This window comes from Molossus molossus, unplaced genomic scaffold (assembly GCF_014108415.1).
Source record: "Molossus molossus isolate mMolMol1 unplaced genomic scaffold, mMolMol1.p scaffold_m16_p_21, whole genome shotgun sequence".
Taxonomy (NCBI): domain Eukaryota; kingdom Metazoa; phylum Chordata; class Mammalia; order Chiroptera; family Molossidae; genus Molossus; species Molossus molossus.
In genome coordinates this window covers 11,729,984-11,753,163 of record NW_023425357.1, presented here as the reverse complement: position 1 = coordinate 11,753,163, position 23,180 = coordinate 11,729,984, and the positions used below count along the sequence as shown (strand labels likewise).

The 23,180-nt window shown below is 51.8% G+C and overlaps 1 protein-coding gene across 8 annotated transcripts; it reads right to left on the bottom strand.

Annotated features, from left to right (window-relative positions):
• Window positions 1-711: 711 nt before the first annotated feature.
• PLD3 (phospholipase D family member 3) lies at window positions 712-23,146 on the bottom strand. Of its 8 annotated transcripts, none has more exons than XM_036275892.1 (14): window positions 10,206-10,236; window positions 9,630-9,747; window positions 9,298-9,497; window positions 8,626-8,716; window positions 8,470-8,532; window positions 8,244-8,386; window positions 7,610-7,793; window positions 5,992-6,112; window positions 5,780-5,907; window positions 4,553-4,753; window positions 2,562-2,701; window positions 1,826-1,991; window positions 1,287-1,386; window positions 712-1,199 (listed from the first exon to the last, which is right to left on the bottom strand). In XM_036275892.1, the coding sequence occupies exons 4-14, from the start codon at window positions 8,650-8,652 to the stop codon at window positions 1,012-1,014; spliced, it is 1,461 nt and encodes a 486-aa protein (XP_036131785.1). In that variant the 5' UTR covers window positions 8,653-8,716; window positions 9,298-9,497; window positions 9,630-9,747; window positions 10,206-10,236; the 3' UTR covers window positions 712-1,011. The 8 variants fall into 8 exon arrangements, with proteins under 8 accessions (XP_036131785.1, XP_036131786.1, XP_036131789.1 ...); XM_036275893.1 differs by having other exon boundaries at window positions 9,298-9,468; XM_036275896.1 differs by lacking the exons at window positions 9,630-9,747; window positions 10,206-10,236 and adding an exon at window positions 23,042-23,146.
• Between the last annotated feature and the right edge of the window lie 34 nt (window positions 23,147-23,180).

The following is a 23,180-nucleotide window of genomic DNA, read 5'->3' as shown; positions in this document are numbered from 1 at the left end:
TGAGCTGCCCTGACACTGGCTGTGCTTGGCACACTGACCCTACCCCTACATATGCAAAGTGCTTGGCACATGAGAACCCACCCTCAGCACATTCTGTGTGCAACAGGTGCCAATCCAAGCTTGCCAGATGCCAAGGTCCAATTGTCTGTTTACCTGTCCTTGTCACACGTTACAGGCTTGCCATGCACTCATCTGTGCTTGGGACATGCTAAGTGTAAATTCACTTGGCAGGTGCAAATTCATGCTCGGTGCACGCTCCAGCGTTCAGACATGCGAGTCCGCCCTTGGGATATGGTGATGGTTCAGTGCGTGCCCATCCACCGGGAACATGCTCAACGTGCGGCACACACCACCCCATGCTGGCTCCAGACGCTCAGCACACGCCAGCCACGTGGTCACACGTTGCATGCTCAGCACATGCCAGCTCAGATGCATTGCACTCTAAGGGCTCAGCACACACACCAGTCACATGCCATTCTGTGTGGTTACATGCTGAGGGCTCAGCTCATGCTAAACCAGTGGGCCACATGCTATATGCTCAGCAGTGGCCACTCACTGAGGGCTCAGCACATGCCAGTCATATGCTCTGTGCTCGGTACATGCCAAGCACATGCTAAAAGCTCAGTGTACACGCTCATGTCCCCACCAGAGGCCCATGCTGGCTGCCCCTACCCCGACACCCCACTTCACACCACTCAGTCAGGCAGAGGCTGTGCACACAAGTTCTTTACTTCTTCTTATAACCTTGGGCCCGCTTTGCCCTGGGAAGGGGGTGGGCCGGGCCCAGCATGCACCCCCACTTCTTCTGGGACTGATCCCTCCCTCAGCTCGGCTGGGACCTGGGGCCACAGACTCAGGCTGGTGGGGCAGAGGTAGAGGTGGGAGAGCAAGGGGGGGCTCTGGAGCCACAATGGAACGGACAGAAATGGGGCACAGGGGCAGCGGCCATGACCCAGGACATCTGGGTCTGTGGGGGCCTTGCAGGCCTCGGGCAGTCTGCTGGGACAGGCCTCAGAGCAGGCGACAGGCATTGCCCACACTGTCAGCTGTGGCGTTGAGGTCGTGGCTGTAAGGGGAGTTCCAGTCCCTCAGGAAAATGTCCTCCAGCTGGCCGCGCAGGCTCTCCTGCTCGTTCTGTGTCACCAGCAGCGAGGTGCCCGCCGTCTCTGTGAAGTAGCTGCCAGACCAGTTGGAGGTTCCTACGGGGCAGGGGCAGGGGCAGAGTCAGGGCCCGTGGCAGTGCCTGGACTCCCTCTCCCATCCCCCGGCGGTGCGCGAACACTCACCGACGTAGACCACACGTTCGGTCACCATGTACTTGTTGTGGTTGACTCGGGCATATGGGATCCGGGCCTGGGTCTCATCCGCAGGGACCACGAAGAGTTTCTGGGGAGAGGGGAGCCGGGGAAGCAGTGGGAGGCGCAGTGGGGGTTAGAGAAGCCCCCGGGTCTGGGGTGAGGAGTGGGGCCAGGTCTGTAGGACTGGGGAGTCCACGGAAGGCTGGGGGCCAGATCAGGGCCTGGAGGGTAAGCTTCATCAGTGCTGGCCGGGAGGACCCAGCCACTTCATCTGCCACCCATTCCCTCTAGAACAGCCCCTCAGACGTCCCCCTTTCCAGGCGGGGGCAGGTGCTTCCTCTGGGCTCCTCCATCCCACCCTGACCCCTCTACCCCGCCCCCCCGGATCTGTGTCTGATGCTTGGTCCCCCCATCATCGCATGGTGCACTCTGGGTTGTCTGTCGGATGACAGGTGAGCGCCACAAGCACCGTGTGCCCAGCGCTGCCCAGCGCAGGGCTAAGGAGTGGGTCTGTGGCAGGTGCTTACCACCTGGATGTCGTAGTGGGTACGGTTGTCGCGCAGGGCAGCCAGGGAGTGCAGGAAGGCCCGCATGGACGGCTGGGAGTGACCCCAGCAGCTGATCAGCAGGCGCACCTTGATGCCCCGCTCATAGGCCGCCCGCCGCAGCCTGTCGTCGATGGCGGGCCAGAACCTTGGGGAGGGGTGCAGGGTACGAAGGGCGGCTTTATCTACAAGCCTCACCGTCGGCTTTCTGGAGCCAGGCCTGGGCCCTGCTTCGGCTTCTGAGAGCCCCTAAAACCTCAGACCACCCAGCTCTGGCTCCCAGTCCTGTTCCTGCCTCCTTACATCCCGCACCCTCTATTCCCCGACGCTGGCTCCCATTGTTGTCCCCCAAACTGTCTTTCCATCATCTTGTCTGCTGCCTCCAGACTCTTTCCTGAGCCCCCAAACCTGAAAACCCTTAGCCCCCATTCCCCAAGCCCTCAACTGTCTCCAGCCCATGCTCCCTGCTTCCTACCTCCAGAAGACCTACACCCCCTGCTCCAGGCTTCCAGTCCCCATCTCAGCCCCCTAACCCCAATATTCTCATCCTTATCTGTCCCCTTTGCCCCTGGCTTGAACACCCAGAGCCCCTCTCCCCATCGCTTCCCCTCCACCTACCCCCTTGCCTTGGCTCCACTGACTGCTTTCTGGGCCCCCTCACTCCCTCTCCCACTCCAGCGGCCCCTGCCCCTAGCCCTGCCCACACAGCCCCCAGTACCTGCGCGTGTGGGTGTACTCCATGGCGGGCAGGTAGTTCATGACGGCGATGTAGATGAAATCCTGGGCAGTGTCCACCACGTGGAGCAGAGCCTTCAAGTCCGGGGTGCGGCCACTTGGACACAGGGGTGGGGGTGCACTCTGGGGGCGAGGGGACAGTCAGGACACGTGCCATCGCAATGGGCCCCATGCACAGACAGCTTATCGCTAGCCAGGCCTGCAGGTCTCACTGAATCCGCAGCCTCCATGATGGGGAGAAACGGTTTTGATGCCCATTTCACAGGTGAGGAAACAGGATCAGAGAGGGTAAATGACTTGCCTGAGTCACACAGCTGAGAAATGGAGCTGATTTGAACCTAGGCTGTGTGGTTCCAGAATTTAGGCTCTAACCCAGTGGTTCGTGACAAAAGGTCCCTGATCCAGCATCACCTGGGAGCTTGTTGGAATTGCAGGTTCTTGGGCCTCACTGCACACAACATATAGAATGAGGGTGCTGAGGTGGGACCCCGGAACCTGGGCTTGACAGCACTCCCGGTGGTCCTGACGCGCGCTCAGGTTTGAGGACTTCTGCTCTATTATTATTATTTTTTACCCTCACCCGAGGACATGTTTCCATTTTTTGTTCAGATAGTAGAGTGGAAGGGAGAAAGAGAGAAACATCGATGTGAAAGGGACACATCGAGTGGCTGCCTCCCGCACGACCCCAACCGGGGCCGGGGACAAAATGCAACTGAGGTACGTGCCCTTAGTGAGAGCCGAACCCGGGTCTCTCTGGTCTGTGGGCCGACGCTCTAACCGCTGAGCCAAACCGGCCACGGCTGAGGCCTTCTGCTCTAATTGCTTTTGCCCCTGACTCACGCACAGGTCCCCTGATGACACTCCTCGTGTGCCCACGCCACATCAGCCCTTTACCCGCCTCTCTCCATCCTCACGACTGGTGAGCAAACTCAGGGCTAATGGGGAGGCTCTGAGACGGGAAGTGGTAATGAGGGGGCCCTCAGTCCCGTCCAGCATCCATGCGCCTTTGTGTGGACCTCCACAGTGACTGGGCTTGGGCAGGTGACTTGTTTGGGGGGACTGAAGGGGACGAGGTTGGCCACCCCAACTAGTAAAAATATCAATAGCTAAAAACAGCAGTGCCGCCCAGCCGGTGTGGCTCAGTGGTTGAGCGTCGACACATTCACCAAGAGATCGCCGGTTCGATTCCCGGTCAGGGCACATGCCCAGGTTGTGAGCCCGATCCCCAGTGGGGGGCATGCGGGAGGCACCAGTCGATGTTCTCTCTCTTCCTCTCCTTTCCTCTCTCTAAAAAAAAATCAATAAAGAAAATAATAACAAAAACAAAAACAAAACAACAACAAAAAAACCCAGCAGTGCCTTGCCCTGCTGATGTGGCTTGGCTGGAGCGGCATCCCACACAATGAAAGGTCACAGGTTCGATTCCTGGTCAGGGCATATACAGGAGGAAATTGACTGCTGATTCTCTCTCCCTCCCTCTCTCTATCTATTAAAAAATATTTCTTTTAAACTTAAAAAGAAAACACAAAAGCCAGCAGTGCCTTGTCTAGAGTGCCCACATCTGCCACGGGCGACCACGGCGCTGTCCAGTGGAACCTTCTGCAGCGATGGAAAGGTTTCCACACCTGCGCTGTCCACTGTGGCAGCTGCTCGCTCCCTGCGACCGCTGAGCACCTGGCACGTGGCTAGTGCACCGGAGGAGCGGAGTTTTCAACCCGATTCAGGGCTAATGGGGAGGAAGGGCTAGGTCCATGCAAGCCCTAAGAGGTTGGAAACATCATGATAACCATTTTCTAGATGAAACTGAAGCCTAGGGAGGTTGGGACATAGCTCAGGCTGATGGAGCACAGTGAGCAGGAGTGAGGGCTAGTGGTCAGGACTCCCTCCCCACTAATCCCTGGGCAGGGTGGGATGGAGGCCACAGGTGAGGGCATGTGGCCAGGGCGTGACAGCCCCCTCTTCCTTCAGACTCACTGCCAGGTAGGCCAGAGCAGGGGACCCGTTGAGGCAGATCTCCATTGGTGACTCTTGACTATAGCGGGTGTCAAAGGACTGGGGCCAGGTTGACGGGATGGAGCTGCCCTCCTGGCCCAGGTACCAGTAGGCCTCGAAGATCTTGGTGAGGTCTTGAGCTAGACAGCTGCAGTTGTACATGACCACGCCCAGCTCCTTGACCTGTGGGAGGGCAGTGCTGAGCCTGGGGTAGTGACCTGGTGCCCACAGGTAACATGGACACCTGCCGCCCCCATTCCTTCCCATGCCCCTCAATCTCCCCTTCTCTCTGTCCCTGTCTACCCTTTTTTTTTTGCCCGTTAGCTCCACCCGCCAGCCCACCATCTAAAGCCCTGGGATGGGCATGAAAATGTCATTCCAAAGCTCCAGGTTTCCCAAACCTTTGCATATGCTGTCACCTCTACCCTCCAATGAAGAAGCTCCTTGTCATTCTTAGGTTTCAGCTGACAGTTTCCTCCTCCAGGAAGCCTCCCTTGACTGCCCACCCGGACTACTTTAGGCATTCCTCTGGGCTCTCACGGTCCCTTGGGCTTCCCTCATCATTCTCTCTGGTGACAAACCCATCCCCCCATTGGACTGGGAGGACAGGCACCAGGGATGTCTCAGCCACAGCTGTATGTTCAGCATCTCCCCGAGGAGTTGGTGAGATTAGGGACTGAGCAAATGATCACTGCCTGAGCTATACCCATATCAGATTAGTTATCACCTCCTCTGGGAGCCCTTCCCGGATACCCCAGGTTGGGGCCCCCATTCTGGCCGGGACTGCCCCGCTTGTGCTTCCCGATCCCTGCCTTGACACTGCCTGGTGACTGGCCTGTCTCTGCACTGGACTGAGTTCTGAGAGGTCCATCTGTTACCATGGTGTTCCCAGCTTTACCCAGAACAGAGCCGGGCTTAGAAGAGGCATTCAGAGAATGAATAATGAAGGCAAGAAGGGTGGACAGGGCCTTGAATGCCCTGCAGAGGGGCTGGCAGCTGTCACTGGGATGAGAGGAAGCCCCAGGCTTCCATGGGCAGGAGGAGGACAGTAGGGGGCTGGATTTGGGGACGTTCCTGGTAGGAAGTGGGACGGAAGCCACTGTGGACTGGATAGAGAACTCTGGGATGGAAGAAGGGTGTAGTAGGAGGCTGGGCACCTATGGAGCATGGAGTGACCTTGAAAGGTGGGTGGGCAGGGTGCTGGCAGACCTGAGTTAGGGAGCGCCAGTCCATGTTGGCACTGCCAAGGTAGAAGTGGGTCTGGTCCACCACCCAGAACTTGGTGTGCAGGACGCCATGGGTCAGCTTCTGCATGTCCACCATGCGGACCTGGGCACCTGCAACCGACAGGGGTGGTGGTCAGGGGCCAGCTTGGACGGCAGCCCTCGGCCCAGCTCTCCTTGGGCTACCCTCTGACTCACCGCTCCGCAGCATGGCCTGCAGGTTCCCCTGGGGCTGGGACGCACTGGGCTTGCTCACAGCGATGCGAACCTTCACACCTCGAGGTGCCAGCGTCTGGAGCTGCTCGAGGATGTCCTCGCCCTGAGGCAAGAGAAGAGCCTCTGTGGGGCCGGGCCAACCAGCTCTCTAACCCCACGCAGCACCCCACGGGGTTGTTTCGAGACTGGGCTTCCAGAAGAGATCACGAGTGAGTGGGATTTACATTAGCCAGTACACCTAGGGATGGCTTTATGGATTAAGATATTAAAAGCTTTATCTATTTTATTTTAAATAATTTTTTTCTTTATTGATTTTAGAGAGAGAGAGGAAGGGAGGGAGAGAGAGAGAGAAACACTGATGAGAGAGAACATCCATTGGCCGCCTCCTTCATGCGCCCCACTGGGGATCGGGCCCACAACCAGGGCATGTGCCCTGACCGGGAATTGAACTGGTGCCCTCTTGGTGCATGGGTTGATGCTCAACCACTGAGCCAAACCGGCCGGGCAAACATTTATCTATTTTACTAACTGGCCACTCTGAGCCTTGCCAGGGCATCCCTGCCACTCCTGTCCTTCCAGGGACTTTCCCAAGATCCTGCCAGGGAACGTCAATGCCTGGCACCACAGGGGCCTTCAGGCACCTTATAGGATACTGGGGGTCCGGGAAGGTACAGGAGGTGTAACAGCTCACGATTCCCTGGCTCCTACAATGACTTCACATCTGAACTCGCTGAACTCTCACCACTCTCGCCGATAAGGCAGGTCTGAGTAACATCCCCAAGATGCGGAAGAGAAAACCAGGCGCTGCAGGATTCAACGATGAAGCAGGATTCGAACCCAGACCGTTTGCCTCCTGCACCTATGCCTTGAACACTCCAATGGGAGCCAGCAGGGAGTGCGAGCGCCTATCATTTCTAACTTTTGTGCTTGAAGAGCCCCACAGTGTTCACACATTTTAAGCCCATTTCTCACAGAAAGAGGCAGCAAAGAGAGGAAGGGAAAACTGTTTATCAATGAAGATAGACTGTTCCTTTCCAAACCTTGAAACTTTATGGTTTTTAACTTTGTCTGCAAACCATAACAAGGATAGAATAAAAACCGATGCTTCTTAAGGGCTATAATTTACATGGATTAGCCCGTTTCATCCTCACAAGGGGTGGGTGCTGGGTACTGGCCCCATTCCGCAGATGGGGAAACTGAGGCCTCGCCTGCGCAGGTCAGGAGAAGTGACCTGTCCAAGGTCACAGACTTAGGAAGTGGCAGCCTGACTAGAAGCTGGGCTATTTCTCACTCTGCTCTTCCATTTCTTGGTGTGACAAGGCTGGGGTAGTTTACGGGTAAGTGACATCTGCCAGCCTAATCCCTTGAAACCAAACCCGTACATGACATTCAGAGGCCTACAGATGACCGTGACAAATGCCCCCGGTCCAGAGGACTGTGTGAAGACAGTCGCTTCCAAACACCTGTGTCTAACCCCTTGTGTGAGACGTGCTGCCCCGTCTCCTGGATTGCAGGAAAACTCCTTTCTCCCCGCCCCATACACACTCCCAGTGCCTCCTACTGCCCCCTGCTGTCTGCTAGGGCCCAAGTTGCCAGGTACCTGCTGGGCAGAGGGATCCCAAGTGTGGGTGTCATTGTTGGTGAGGGTCCAGTAGAAGGAGGCGATGTCCAGGCTCTTGCGGGCCCTGGCAATCAGGCCCAGCCAGGCCTGGCTGGTGGTGGGTTCGCTCATGTCATCAATGAGATACTCCATGTCCTCAGGGATACTCTCCACCGCCACTGCTCTGCGGGATGGTGAGGCAGTATCAGCCTCAGGGGGCTGGAGACCACCGGGTCACCTGTCTGCCCACAGAGGATAGAAGACTGTGTAATGTGTGTGTGCCTGTGGTCCTGATTCTCTGAGTTCATGCATTTGTCTATCGAGAGATGTGAAAGGTCTATGTGGATGTCTGTGTGTGCCTGTCCCCAGATGTAGATGGAAGATGCCATGTGTACCCGTGTGTGCCTGTCTATTAACAGACCTGGACAGAAGATGATGCTGTGGCTACCATGGGAACAGTGTCAGGGGCTGGGGGGCTGGGCAGGAGGGAAGAGCCTGTGACAGTGCACTTGGAAGTCTACAATCATCTCAGAGTCATGGGCACTGGGTGATACTGAGTACAGGCCCTGTGTGGTGTATCTGTCTCCTGGCTTGGTAGGACCCCTCCTCAAACCATCTGAGGCTCCCCACTTACCTGCAGGGGTCATAGCAAACGGGTGGGGGACGGGCGTGCCCAAAGAGATGCAAGTCACCAAATTCCCAAAAGAACAGCTGCGTCATCAGGGCACCGAAACCCACAACAGCCAGGATGAGGACCAGCAGGACCCAGCGGGCTTTCTGTGGGAAGAAGTGGTCAGCCAACTGAGGGTGGACAGTCAGTCCATGCCTGACACAGATGGAGGGTGGTGGTGGGCTCCTACCTTCTCAGCAGCCTTCCAAGCCTCGCTCTTACTCATGGGCAGCTCTTCAGTAGGCACCTTCAGCTGGGGAACAGGGATGGTTTGGGGGTGATGGGGGAGCCCCCACTCTCCACTGCACCCAGTCCCTCCCCACTGGGGCCCGCCCCATCCACTTACCTCCTGATACATCAGTTTAAGCTTCATCTTGTCAGGCAGCCAGGGGCACGCAAAGCACAGGTGAGAAAGTAGGTGTGTCAGGGTCTCCAAACTGTGGGAACAAAAGCTGGCACTGTGTGGGGGTGTTCTGGGTTTTTGGGAGACATCATAGAAGGCAAATCAGCCTTGGGGCTCATGGGCTGGGCTGGGTCTCTTGTCCGTGATCACGGGGGCCACTGGCACCGCGCCACCACCCCCAAAGGAGGAAGCAGACTGCTGGTCAGCAGGGATTTCGAAATCCCTCCAGTCCAATGCCGCTGTTTTCTTCCCAACAATCTGTGGTAGTCATCCTTTTAGGGCTCACCCTACCTCCTTCCCCTTAGCGTCCACCCTGCTCCCCATTAGCACCTTCCCTTCTCTTGAGTTCTAACCTAGACATTCCCAAAGAGACAGCTCCGGATGGGGTCAGCGGGGCCCCAAATCTTTGTGCCTGGCCTTTGCCAGCCCTGGGACGACGCAGGAGGCATTTTCCAGGTGGCTCCTCTGTTCTGATCCTCAGGTACCCACCAGCCAGCTTAAGCCAGGAGCCCAGGACCATCCGGGCCTGCCTGTCAGCTCACAGCCCACCCCCAAGCCATCTTCCCTTCCCTTACCCTACCTACCCTACCCTAGCCAGAGGGGCCTCCGCCTTACCCAGCAAGCCACAGCTGTTGCGTCCGCGGGGTCCCGGCTTCTGCCCCAACTGGCTGAGCAGGGGCGAATATAAGGCCGACGCGGGACCGAGGAGGCTCCACCTACTTCAGCAGGGAGTCTGCGCGACTCCTGCACCTCCCACTCCCGCGCTCAGCCGGCTCCGCCCGCTCCCTGCAGGGAGCAAGGCCACCCCCACGGTCCTGCTAACCGGGCGGGGGTGGGGGTGCGGGGGTGTAAACGGCTGGGGGATGGGCTTTGCTACCCCCCACCCCAGAGCCACCGTGCATGCTAGGGGAACCACAGGTAAAAAAAAAAAACAAAAAAAACGAAACCTCATGTCCCGACTGGGTGGTCAGATGGTTAGAGCGTCCTCCCGGACCCCGGACCCCAAAAGGTTGCGGTTGGAGGGCACAACCCTAGGTTGTCCTTCGATCCCGGTAGGTGAGAGTTCTGGAGGCAACAGATGGATGTTTACCCCCCTTCTCCCCCTTTCCCTCTCTCTCCGGAATCAATGAAAAACGTATTAAAAAACAGAAGAAGAAATAAATCCCCCATCTTTTCTCGTCTACAGACCTTGTGATTTTTGTACCATGGCATGCACTGCCTAGTCAAAAGTAGTTACAACCCGGCGGTGTGGCTCAGTGGTTGAGCATCCACCGATGCCACCAGATGTTGCTGGTTTGATTTTAGTCAGGGGACATGTCCAGGTTGTGGGCCCTGTCCACAGTGGGGGGCATGCAGGAGGTGGCCAATGGATGTTCTCTCTCCTGGATTTTTCTCTCTCTCTCTCCCTCTCCCTTCCTCTCTCTCTAAAAATCAATAAAGAGCCCTGGCTGGTTGCTAAGTGGTTAGAGCATTGTCCCACAGACCAGAAAGACCTGGGTTCGGGTTCTGCTAGGGGCACATACCTCAGTTGCAGTTTGTCCCCGGCCCTGGTTGTGGTCATGTGGGTGGCAACCAGCTGATGTGTATCTCACGTGATGTTTCTCTCTCACGTGATGTTTCTCTCTCTCTTCCTCTCTCCCTCCCACTCTATCTGAAGATAAATGCAAAAATGTCATCAAACAACAAGTGTTGGTGAGGGTGTGGAGAAAAGGGGACTCTAGTGCACTGCTGGTGGGAATGCAGACTGGTGCAGCCACTATGGAAAACAATATGGTATTACCTCAAAAAATTAAAAATTCAACTTCCATATGACCCAGTGATCCCACTTCTCGGAATATACCCTAAGAAACCTGAAACACCAATCAGAAATAACATATGTACCCCCATGTTCATAGCAGCACTATTTACAATAGCTAAGATCTGGAAACAGCCCAAGTGTCTATCAGTAGACGAATGGATAAAAAAGCAGTGGTACATATACACAATGGAGTACTATGCAGCTGTAAGAAAGAAAGATCTCTTATCCTTTGAGACGACATGGAGGGACCTGGAAAGTATTATCCTAAGTGAAACAAGCCAAGCACAAAAAGACAAATACCACATGATCTCACTTATATATGGAATATAATGAACATAACAGTCTGAGGAATAGGGTAGACCCAGAAATATGGAAGTAGGGTACAGACTGACAACCCTCAGAAGAGGGAGTGGTGGGGGGAGGGAAGAGATAAACCACAGAACTTATATGCATGTGTGCATAACCAATGGACACGGATGGGGGCATGGGGAGGAGGGGGTCAATGGGGTAAAAAAGGAGAAACATCTGTAACAAAAATAAAATTTAAAAAATAAATTAAAAAAACAAAACAAAAAAAACCCAAAAATGTCCTTGGGTGAGGATAAAAAAACAAATCAATAAAGGAAAAAAAAAATTTTTAAGTAGTTACATAAATTAAATTAATGATTTAAAAACTTAGACAATGAAATGGCGACTTCAAGGTTGAGAGGTTGAGTAACAGCCCTAGCTCTGGGGGTGGGGGGGAGCAGGATGGGGGAAGGAGAGGCTAGGTTTTCCGTTGGGAGTCTGTTTGTATTAGATTTTTTTCTAAAGTCAACTGATAGGGATTTCTACAAATTTGTTTTTGATCCCATATCTCATCATATCTTCCGAGCAGGAATTAAGGCAACAACTGCAGATATTAATTGGAGAATCCTTCCCCCCAACTTCTGTCAGTGAAAGAGGCAGGAAATTACCAGATAAATGCAGAAAAGTATTATTATTATTTTTATATATTTTTTTTAACTTTTAATTTTTTATCCTCACTCAAGGACATTTTTTGATATATTTTGTTCAGATAGAGTGGGAGGGGGGGGAGAGAGAGAGAGAGAGAGAAAGAGAAACATCCACGTGAAAGGGACACATGGAGTGGTTGCCACCCACACGACCCAACCAGGGCCGGGGACAAACTGCAACAGAGGTATGTGCCCTTAGCGGGAACCGAACCCGGGTCTCTCCGGACCGCAGGCCAATGCTCCAACCGCTGAGCCAAACCAACCAGGGCCAGAAAAGTATTATTATTGAGAGAAGCAACAGCCTCAGAAGTGGTTGCCTTAAGAGTGGGACTTAGGGGTGGGTCAGAATTGCATTTTTATTGTACCCCTATATTCAGGATCCCAGATTGGGGAGGGCAGAGCTCAGCTAGACCCCTCCTCTCATTACAGGGAGACAAACAGAGATGCAGCAAATGGATCCAGCAAGAAATGGCCACAGCCCAGACAGTGTTGCTCAGTGGTCAGGGCACATGCCCAGGTTGCCAGCTCGATACTGGGGGTGTGCAGGAGAAGCTGATTGATCGATGTTTCTCTCTCTCTCTCTCTCTCTCCCTTCCTTCCTTCCTTTCTTTCTTTTCTTTTTAACAGATGGACCGTTTATTTATTTATTTTAATTTTTTTTTCTTTATTACTGTTAGAGAGGAAGGGAGAGGGAGAGAGAGATAGAAACATCAATGAGAGCGAACATTGACTCGCTGCCTCCTGCATGCCCCCCAATGGGGATTGGGCCCACAATTTAGGCATGTGCCCTGACTGGGAATCAAAGTGGCAACCTTAACTTCTTGGTGCATGGGTTGATGCTCAACCACTGAGCCACACCAGCTGGGCTTTTTAAATTTATTTTTATTAATTTATTTTTGTTACAGATGTTTTTCCCCCACTGACACCCTCCTCCCAATCCCCAGCCCCCACTCTGTCCCCAGCTCTGTTGTCTATATCCATTGGTTACGCATACATGCATATAAGTTCTGTCCTTCCTTTCTCTCTAAAAAAATCAATAAAAAATCAAAAAAAGAAATGGCAACAGACCAAGGTTATTTGAAATGCCAGAGGTCACCAACAGCAGCAGATAACAACCAGAGGTCACCAGAAGCAGAAGATAACAAGGAGATAACAGCCTTAGAGGTGGTTGGCAGAAGGGTTTCAGGATGAGGGAGGGGGATGTGGGGCAGGAAACACGTTTGCCTTTTATTTATTTGTGAAGGCCTTGGTGAGAAATGTATTAAGACTAAGGGGTTGGAACAGCCTATGTGAAATTAGGGAAGCTGACATGGACAACAGCAAGACTTAGGGAGGGTAAGGCCTGGAGAAGTAGGGGATAGGACTGAGCACCCTGAGGCTGGGGAGCTGGGATGACCACTAAAAATCCAAAATAGGAAGGAAATAGAGGGAGTTCATTGAAATTGTTAATGACCTTTGGCTTTCTTTTCTTTTTTTAAAATATGTTTTTATTAATTTTTTTAGAGAGAGAAACATTGATAGGCTGCCTCCTGCACCCTCCCCCAGCAAGCCTGCAATGGCAACCCAAGGGATGTGCCCTGCCCAGGAATTGAACTGAGATCTCTCAGTCCATGGACCAATACTCAATGCACTGAGCCACACGGGCTAGGCTGGTTTTCAAACTGTATAGTAATTACAGGGTCTGTAATGAGGGGTTTAATCTTAACTTCTGTTGTATTTTCACCAAAGCAATAGACCTGAGATGTTTAAAAAGAACACTAGTACTGGCCTGGCCAGTTTGACTCAGTGGTTAGAGCATCAGCCCGAGGACCAAACGGTCTCAGGTTCAATTCCTGGTCAAGGGCATGTACGTTGGTTGCAGGTTCGAACCCTGGCCCCGGGGCCATGCGGGAGGCAACCAATCAATGTGTCTCTCTCACATCCATGTCCCCCCCACCCCTTTCTACTCTATCTAAAAATCAATGGAAAAATATCTTCAGGTGAATATTAACTAAAAACAAAAAAAACAGCCCTGGCCGGTTTGGTTCAGCGGTTAGAGCGTCGGCTTGCGGTACAGAGAGACCCGGGTTCAGTTCCTGCTAAGGGCACGTACCTCGGTTGCAGTTTGTCCCCGGCCCTGGTTGGTCGTGCGGGTGGCAGCCACTCGATGTGTCCCTTCACATCGATGTTTCTCTCTCTCTCTCTTCCTCTCTCTCCCTCCCACTCTATCTGTGCAAAAAATGGAAAAATGTCCTCGGGTGAGGATAAAAATAAAATAAAAAAAATAAAAACAAAAAAAACAAAAAACTAGTACTGGAGAGGTGGGTTCCAGAACCAGATGTTCAATTTGAATATAAGCTTCCACACTTATGTGACTGTTTGACCTTGAAAAATGACAATGCATCTGTGCCTTAGTTTCTCCATCTGCAAAACGGGCATAATAACAATACCACTTGCTTTTCACAAGGCTGTTCATGAATTTTACACATATTTATTGACTGCCTGTGTATTTGGCATTGTTTTAGGTACTGGGGAAAACGCTGAGGACAAAACAGACAGGAAAGACAGACAAAAACCAAAGTAAGTAAATTATATGTTAGAAGTTAATAAGTACTACAGTCAGGGAAGAGGGATGAGTAAGGGCGGGGTTGGGTTGTTTGCAATTTTAATTAAGTCAGGGAAGGCCTTGCTGAGAAGGGAATACCTGAGGGAAAAACTTCAAGGAGGGGAAGGAGGGTGCTACATGGACTTCCTTAGGGAAGAGTGTTCCAAGCAGAGGAAAGGCCAGTGCAAAGGGCCTGAGGCAGGAGTGTGCCTGGTGTGGAATGGGAAGAGCAAGGAGACCAGTGTGTCTTTAGCAGAGCGGGCATGCAGGAGAGGGGAAGGTGAGTTTGGGAGGTGAGGGGAGCAGATCATGCAGGGTTACCAGGACCGTGGTGAAGATGGGGCCTTAGGTAGGTTCTGAGCAGAGCAGGGATATGATCTGCCTTTGGTTTTTAGTGGGTTGAATTATGGCCTCCAAAAAGATATGTCTGATGTGGGCATTACCCCTGGAACTTATGAATGTGACCTTTAGAAAAAGGGTTCTTACAGAGAACAGAATGACAGTTGCCAGAGGGGAGTGAAAAGGTGAAGGGATTAAGAAGTACAGATGGGTAGTTACAAAATAGTCACGAGAGGTCAAGTACAGCATAGGGAATGTCAATAATGTTGCAATAACTATGTACGGTGCCAGGTGGGTACTGGAAATATCAGGGGGAAACTCGATGGAGTATGTGACTATCTAACCACCATGCTGTACACCTGAAACTAACACATACAAAATAATATTGAATGTAATCTGTAACTGAAAAACAAAACAAATTAAAAGAAAGAAAAAAATTAAAAATTTGGCCCTGGCCGGTTTGGCTCAGCGGTTAGAGCGTCGGCCTGCGGTACAGAGAGACCCGGGTTTGGTTCCCCCTAAGGGCACGTACCTCGGTTGCAGTTTGTCCCCGGCCCTGGTTGGTCGTGCGGGTGGCAGCCACTCGATGTGTCCCTTCACGTCGATGTTTCTCTCTCTCTCTCCCTTCCTCTCTCCCCCTCCCACTCTATCTGTACAAAAAATGGAAAAATAGCCTCGGGTGAGGATAAAAAAAAAAAATTAAAAATTTGTAGATGTAATCAAATAAAGGATTTTGAGGTAAGATCATCCTGGATTACCTGGGTGGGCCCTAAATCCAAGGTCAAGTGTCTTATGAGACAGAAGAGAAGACTTTGTGGCAGAGATTGGAGTGATGTAGCCGCAAGCTTAAGGCAGGGGACACGGTCTCCCCTAGAGCCTCCGGAGGGAGTAAGGCCTCCCCCACACCTTATTGTGACCTTCGAGCCTCCGGAACTGAGAGAATAAACTTCTGTTGCTGTAAACCACCCCGTGCTGACTTGTTACAGCAGCCATGGGAAACTATTATAGGGGTTTGCAGGCTCCCCTGGCTGTGTGGGGAACAGAGCTGGGGAAGGGGAGACAGGGGCTGGCGCAGGGAGACCAGGGTGGACAGGACCAGGGTGGGGGCAGCCAAGAGGGGAAGACTGGATGGAGTCTGGTTCCATTTTGAAAGCGGAGCCCAGGGGATTTCTGATCCAGCTGGATGTGGCATCGAGGTAAAGGAAGGACCACTCCAGGGGTTCGGGCCTGAGCAACTCAAGGACGGAGGCGCCAGTGGCTGAACTGGGGAAGACTGAGGAGGAGCAAGTTTGGGGAAAAAGTGCAGGAATAAAGAAAGAATGAACGAATACATAGATAATAAATAAATAAATGTAGTGTTTTGAACACATAAAATTTGAGATGTCTAAAATCTATCCAGATAGGGGGAAACATTTTTAAAAAAAAGAAAGGCTGGCTAGTGTGGCTCAGTGGTTGAGTGTCAACCCATCACCAAGAGGTCTCTGGTGGAGCACATGCCCAGGTTGTGGGCTAAATCCCCAGTGGGGGGCATGCAGGAGGTGGCCAATTGATGTTCCCTCTCATTGATGTTTCTATCTCTCTCTCTCCCTCTCCCTTCCTCTCTCTCTAAAATCAATACAGGAAAAAAAATTTTTTTGAAATAAAATGTATCCAGATGGGTCCTTCAAACTAAAGGATGAATGCATATCAAGTATACAGAATGGGCATGCAAGAGGTTCTCAATAAATATGATTGTGTCAAGGCTAACAGCCAAAAAAAAAAGAAAAAAGGCATCATTATCATCCCTAAACCTAGCCAAGATGGTTGCATTTCAGTTACTATTTAATTTTTAAAATGCACATAGGACTTCTATGGAAATTAAATTATGAGGCTCAGGCTTCTAGCTGGGGTGCCCCTTCCCCTACACCCTGGTCTCCAGAAAAGGAGCGTGAGTTCGGCTGGAGAAGCATCCAGCCGCCCCCATCCCCAGATCCCTGTGGGGAGCAGGCAGGGTGAAGCAAGGTGGGCTGGAGCAGGGCCAGGCTGGCCTTGTCCTCAGCTCGCCTCCGTGTTCCCAGCTTCCTAGAAGGCTCCAGGGCAATGACCAGGCTGGTCCTTACGCTCTGCTTCCTTGCGCTCTGCCAGCAAATGCTCCCCCTCCAGCCCACAGAATCTCGGGTCCCCTGGACCTGTGCCTTCCCTGCTTGTGTGACACCACAGACCGCAGAAAAGGAGGAAGCAAAACCTACTGGGCTTTTGAGACACATTGGGACAGCTCTCTAAACCCCCCCACTCCCGGATGGGGATAGGGAAGGAGATTTGATCCCTCCTCCATAGCAGTGCTTTGGATTAGAGAGTCCAGGGTTCAAATCCCACACTGTCACTTTCTTAGTGAATCAGCAGACATGGGGTTTTACTTCTCTGAGCCCTGCTGGCCTCATCTATAAAATGGGAGTCATCTTACAGTTTTATACATTGTCTGGGGCTCAGGCTGGGGGATCTCCAAATGGTGTCTGGGGTGGGTCTCAAAGTCCCACAGCCCTGCATTCAGGTCTCAGCTCTGTGTCACTGGAAAAGGGGTTTTCTTTCTTCTTTCTTTCTTTCTTCTTTCTTTCTTTCTCCTTCCTTCCTCCCTCCCTCCCTCCCTCCCTCCCTCCTTTCTTTCTTTCTCCTCACCCGAGGACACTTTTTCACTTTTGTTCAGATAGAGTGGGAGGGAGAGAGAGAGAGAAACATCGATGTGAAAGGGGTATATTGAGTGGTTGCCACCCGCACGACCCAACCCAGGCTGGGGACCAACCGCAACCGAGGTACGTGCCCTTGGCCGGAATCGAACCTGGGACTCTTTGGTCCGCGGGCTGACGCTCTAACCACTGAGCCAAACCGGCCAGGGCAAGAGGCTTACTTTCATTCTCAGAACCACGGGAGACTTATAAACCAACCCCACATTTGCTGGGAAGTCACTGAAACCATCCACGGCAGGCAGGTAGCACAGTACTTCCGGTACAAGCTGGCTAGTGAGATCTGTGCATCCCCGAGTTTATCACATAATCTGTGTGTCCCTTGAAACACGAAATCTGTGTCCAGTTTATTCTTCTACCCCCCAGTGTCCAGCACAAAGAAATGTCTGCTAAAAAAACAGAAGAAATGGAGTAGAATGGAAACCTTTGAGAAAAGACTTTCTTCGCGGTGACACCTGGTGATAACCAGCTTGTGTTCTCAGCCCAGAACAGACGGGGTAGGAGCAGGTAACGGCACCTCAGCCTGAGAGTAGAAGTCAAGGCTGATTCAAGCCATCTGAGAATGCAAAGGAGGGTGTGGGCCGAGTAGCTGCTGAAGCTCGCGTGGAGCACTGGACAGGCCACACCGCAGGAGACATCACAAACCCAGGGACCTTCCATGTGGCTCAGAACTGAAATGTTCCTGTGTTTAAAGGAGCCCATTTTCCCTTGATTGTGCAGAGCCCTTTGGACTGAACAATCAATTGTTTGTGGTTAAGTCTACAGAAAACAGAGCATTGGTTTGGTAAACTTTTTGGTTTTTAGCAATAGAACCTTTATTTTAAAGGACTCCTCCCTAGAAGGTGCCCCATCTAGGGAGAGAAGATTCCTGGTCTGAAAAACAATTAAATAGGTAAAAAGAAAGGGAAAAAAAAAAACACATCCCATCATGAATGGCAAATACTTCTGATTTGGAACTCAAAAATCTAAGCTGTCCCCTCCCTGCTCAAAACCCCTTGGTGGGTCCCCATTGCCTTCAGGACAAAGTGCAATCTTCTTATCATCCCCTCGAGTCTCACGTGGACAAGCCCTGTGGACGTTCCCCGCCACTGCAGATTCAGGTCCCCTTTCCGACTCCAACTCCCACCTCTTCCCTGAACTCCAGCTCTGGAAGTCCCATGGCCTTCTAGATACCTCCCCCAAGATGTCCCCAATCCCCTTACACTCATGTGTCCCCAACTGTCCTTAGCATCTCTCCCAAATCTGCTCCTCCTCTGTGTCCTCATTTGAAAGGCAGCTGTCCTACCCATCCGGCAGGTCTCAGCCTGTGTGCCACCTCCTCCAGGAAGCCCTCCCTGACTCTGCGGGAGCCCTGAGCCTTGTCCTGCCCTCCCCCCATGTGTCCACTTGACCTCTTGAGGGTCTCTCCCATCCACCTCTTTTCTCTCCCATGGTCTCAACCTGAACTCTCTAGCAACCTCTTTCCCAGCCTCCACTCAACCCTTCCAACACCCCCTCCATGTGAGTTTCACTTGTCCTCCATCTCCACTCAAGAACTCTCCGTGGCCCCTCAGTGTCCTCAGGACAAAGTCTCGACTCCTCACTGTGGATCCCAGAGTCCTGACCAATCTTCCCCTAATGACTTGCCCTCGCCATCCTTTAGGTCCCAGCCATGTTTAATATCTTTCGGTTCCTTGAACTGAAACCACCAACCTTCCCACAACTTCTCCTCCTGCCTACCACACCTTTCTTTCCTCTTCATCTTGCTCACTCCCACCAGCTCGCGTACCACCTATTCCAGGAAGCCCCCCCTCACCCCCTAGTTGGTTCAGGTACTCCTTTTGGGCTCTGATGGTTCCCTGAGGTTCTCCATGCCAGCCCTGACCACTCTAGGCTCTCACTGCCTGGTGATGGATCTGTTTCTCCCATTGGACTGTGAAACCTGAGGACGGAGTTGGGCTGTCTCAGTCACTTCTATGACCCCATCACTACCCAGCACAGGGACAGTACACGGCAGTGCTCAGTGGCCACTTCATCTAGTTATTCAACTTGTATTTATTCAATGACTACTTGCTGACAAGCCCTGTCTAGAAACTGGAGATAGAGCACAGAAAAAAACAAAAAAGCAAAAGCAAATGAAAAACAAACCCCTGGTAAAGATGGCATTCTTCTGGGGGAGTGAGGCAACAGATAAATGAGTGAAACAAAGAATGCGCTTTGAAGAGGAAGAAAGCAGGAGAGGGGGATGGTGACATTATCATTGAAAATGGTGGCTATCTGAATTCAAAATAACAACATGTCTGGGGCAAAAAATGCATTATTATCCCTGTTTTTCAGATGCAAGGCAAGGCTCAGAGAAATCACTGCCCAGGCTGCAGAGCATTGGCTTGTTGGCCGGGAATTTGAACCCAGAGCTCAGTTCTGTTCCAGGACACTACACTGATGAATCATGCACACGGAGTAAGGCAAGGTCTTTTCCTTGCCGCCCTGAGGGAGCCCTGAGCCTGTGAAAGTGCAGGATGTGGGGTGAGGAAGTAGGTTCCTGATGTTTATTAAACCAGGCACTGATGGAAGCACTTCATACATTTAATTCTCACAACAGTCTTTGTTGTTGTTTTTTTAGCTCCACGTAACAGATAAGAGAAATAAAGACCCAGAGAGGTTAAGATGGCACAAAGGGACACAGCCAGGAAGCAGTGGAGCCAGAATTTGAACCCAAGCTCCTTCAGGGTCCAAGGGGTGGACAGCTGCCTCTCCTGTTGTTCATTATCTGCAGGTCTGAGTGCCACTTTAAGAAGAGGACTCTGGCTCTCCTTTCAACCACGCTGATCTTGCCAATCCAACCTTGGTAGTTTGCTGCTGCTTTGGGTCACATCATGTCACACCAAATGGTGTCCCTCTTCTCCTCCGAATCCTCCAGTGGCTCCTGCCCACCTCATGCCGAGTGAAGGTAAAGTTTTCTCCATGTTCCATGAGACCCCAGCTGATCTGCCCCCATCACTCCTCTGACCTCATCCCCTGGCCCTCTCCTCCCTCTCTGGCCTCCTTGCTACCTCTTAAATATCCCTAAACATTCCATGTTCCTCCCTCAGGACCTTTGCATCTGCTCTTCTCTCTGGCTAGAATGCTCTTCTCCCAGACAGCCATGTCACTCTCTCCCCTAAAGTGGGTCTCTGTTCAAACATCACTGTCTCAATAAACCTTTTCTGAGCACCTTATTTAAAAACTACAACCTTGCCCGGCCAGTGTGGCTCAGTGGTTGAGTGTTGACCCATGTACCAAGAGGTCACCAGTTTGATTCCAGGTCAGGGCAATGCCCAGGTTGTGGGTCCGATCCCTGGTGGGGGACATGCAGGAGGTGGCCAATCGATGTTCTCTCTCATTGATGTTTCTAGCTCTCCCTACTTCTCCCTTCCTCTCTCTCTAAAATCAATTTTAAAAAAAATGAAAAACTCGCCATGGCTGGTTTGGCTCAGCGGTTAGAGCATCAGCCTGCAGTCCAGAGCGACCCGGGTTCAGTTCCCACTAAGGGCGTGAAACTCAGTTGCAGTTTATCCCCAGCCCTGGTTGGTCATGTGGGTGGCAGCCACTCGATGTGTCCCTTTCACGTCGAAGTTTCTCTCTCTCTCTTCTTCTCTCTCCCTCTCTCCCACTCTATCTGAACAAAAAATGGAAAAATGTCCTCGGTTGAGGATAAAAAAAAAAAGAAAAACTATAACCTTTTCAAACAACAAGTGCTGGCGAGGGTGTGGAGAAAAGGGGACTCTAGTACACTGCTGGTGGGAATACAGACTGGTGCAACCACTATGGAAAACACTATGATGTTATCTCAAAAAATTAAAAATTGAATTGCCATTTGACCCAGTGATCCCACTTCCAGGAATATACCCTAAGAAGCCTGAAACATCAATCAGAAAGAATATACGTACCCCCATGTTCATAGCAGCACTATTTACAATAGCTAAGATCTGAAAACATCCCAAGTGTCCATCAGTAGACGAATGGATAAAAAAGCTGTGGTACATATACACAATGGAGCACTATGCAGCTGTAAGAAAGAAAGATCTCTTATCCTTTGAGACAACATGGAGGGACCCAGAGAGTATTATCCTAAGCGAAATAAGCCAAGCAGAGAAAGACAAATAATACATGATTTCACTTATTTGTGGAATATAATGAACATAACAGTCTGAGGAACAGGGTAGGCCCAGAGACGTGGAAGTAGGTACAGACTGACAACCCTCAGAAGTGGGGGTGGGGGGGAGGGAAGAGATAAACCACAGAACTTATATGCATGGACGCATAACTGATGGACATGGACAACAAGGTGGGGGTGGGGTGGGGGGATGGGGAGGAGGGTGTCAATGGGGAAAAAAGCAGAAACATCTGTAACAAAAATTACATTAAAAAAACCCCAAAACACTACAACCTTTATTGTGTAGTCCCCATCCCCCTCCTAACACATCCTATAATCTACTTATCTGTTTGCTAATTGCCTTTTCCCTGCTAGACTGTAAACCCCATGGGGCTAGGGATCTCTGGGTTTGTTCACTGATGTGTCCCCAGTGCCAGCACAGGGCTGGGAATGTACAACATGCTTTCTAAATAGTTGCTGAGTGAATAACTTATTTTTCATTTCCATGTTGTAGGTGCAGCAACTGAGGCACAGGCACACTAAGCCACCTGCCCAAGGTTGTGCAACTATTTAAGTACTAAGTGCTAGAATCAAGATTGGAACCAGGGTGTTCCAGTCCCCAGGGACACACTGCTAACCACTGTCCTACACTGCCTCCCACAGGCAAGCTGACTAAATAAGTATCTTATTCCACTTGTGGATTCAGGGTTGCTGAGGTTTGACTGACATGTGGTGGGACCTGCCTCATCTCCCTGTACCCTCAATTCTAAAAGTCAAGAGAGGTCTGGGTCTAAGCTACCTGTAGTCTCCACACACCCCCCCCCTCCAACCAAGCCCTCCTCAACTCAGACCACAGCACCAGCCAAATGCTCTCATTTTTTTGGATGGCGCTCACTCAATCCAACAAGGTAAAGAGATAAGGATTAACTATTTACATGAGTAAGGTTCGTGATGGCTGATGGGCCACCCCCTCAAGGGTGGTGAATTGGCAAATGTGAGGACAATATGGAGATCGTGATGTGGGGTGGCTGCCATGGCAGTGGGTACCGTGCATGATACATGGAGTGTGACTGATGCCACAACATGATGAAGGAGGTCGGGGAGGGAGAAAGCAACAATGAGGAGGTGATGAAGGTGACTGGATGAGGGTGAGAGCAACATGGTTAATAACAATATTAGCCCAAACTGCCATGTCAAGCTGGACATCACACAAGAACAAACTGGCAGAATCCTCACGATCATCCCTGATTAGGTGTCCTGTGTGTGCATTTCACAGATGAGGAAGTTTAGATGGCAAAGGTGGGATTAAGTAGCCAAGGTTACCCAGAGGTTTAGTGGTGGAGCTGGGATTCTGGCACACCCCAGGTGGTGGGCTCTACCCCATACAGTGGTATGTGAATGGTGATACGGGCAAATGATGGAAATGTGGAGGAAAAAAAAAAATCTGTAAGCAGGGTGGCTCCTTATCCGGGAAACTAGAAGCATGAGGCATGGACAGTGACAGCTGGAGGGGCAAACTTGACACGGGAGAGATGGTGACATAAGGCGATGGTGACTTAAAAGGGGGCAATTGCGAGCTACGGTGGCAATGGGGGCAGAGAGGGGACAAAAGCGAGTTGAGGGGGTTGAGGGCGACAGGAGAGTGATAGCGACGGAAGGAGAATGGTGATTTAAGCGGGATGCGACGTGAAGGGAGGAATGGTGACATAAAGGGACCAAAAACAACATAAGGGTGGAGATGCACTGTAGACGCGAGGTGACAACACCAGGAGGGCAGCCGAGGCGCTGCGCCCCTAGATCGCACAGTACCTGAACTCTACGTCTCCCACTCCCGGACCCAGCCCCGCACGCACCTTCTGTACGGGAGCTGGGCCCGACCACCCGCTGTGCGCAGACGCACTCCCACTGGACTGCGGACCAGCGAGGGCTGGGCTTGAGCGTTTCTGAT

Bases quoted from the DNA above. Each gene is read 5' to 3' on its own strand.
- PLD3 (XM_036275896.1), bottom strand. From the start codon at position 8,652: ATGAAGCTTAAACTGATGTATCAGGAG. The intron at 8,533-8,625 runs GTAAGTGGATGG...CCTGTTCCCCAG, and splicing joins TTAAACTGATGTATCAGGAG to CTGAAGGTGCCTACTGAAGA. The intron at 6,113-7,609 runs GTACCTGGCAAC...CTCTTGCCTCAG, and splicing joins GGGATCCCTCTGCCCAGCAG to GGCGAGGACATCCTCGAGCA.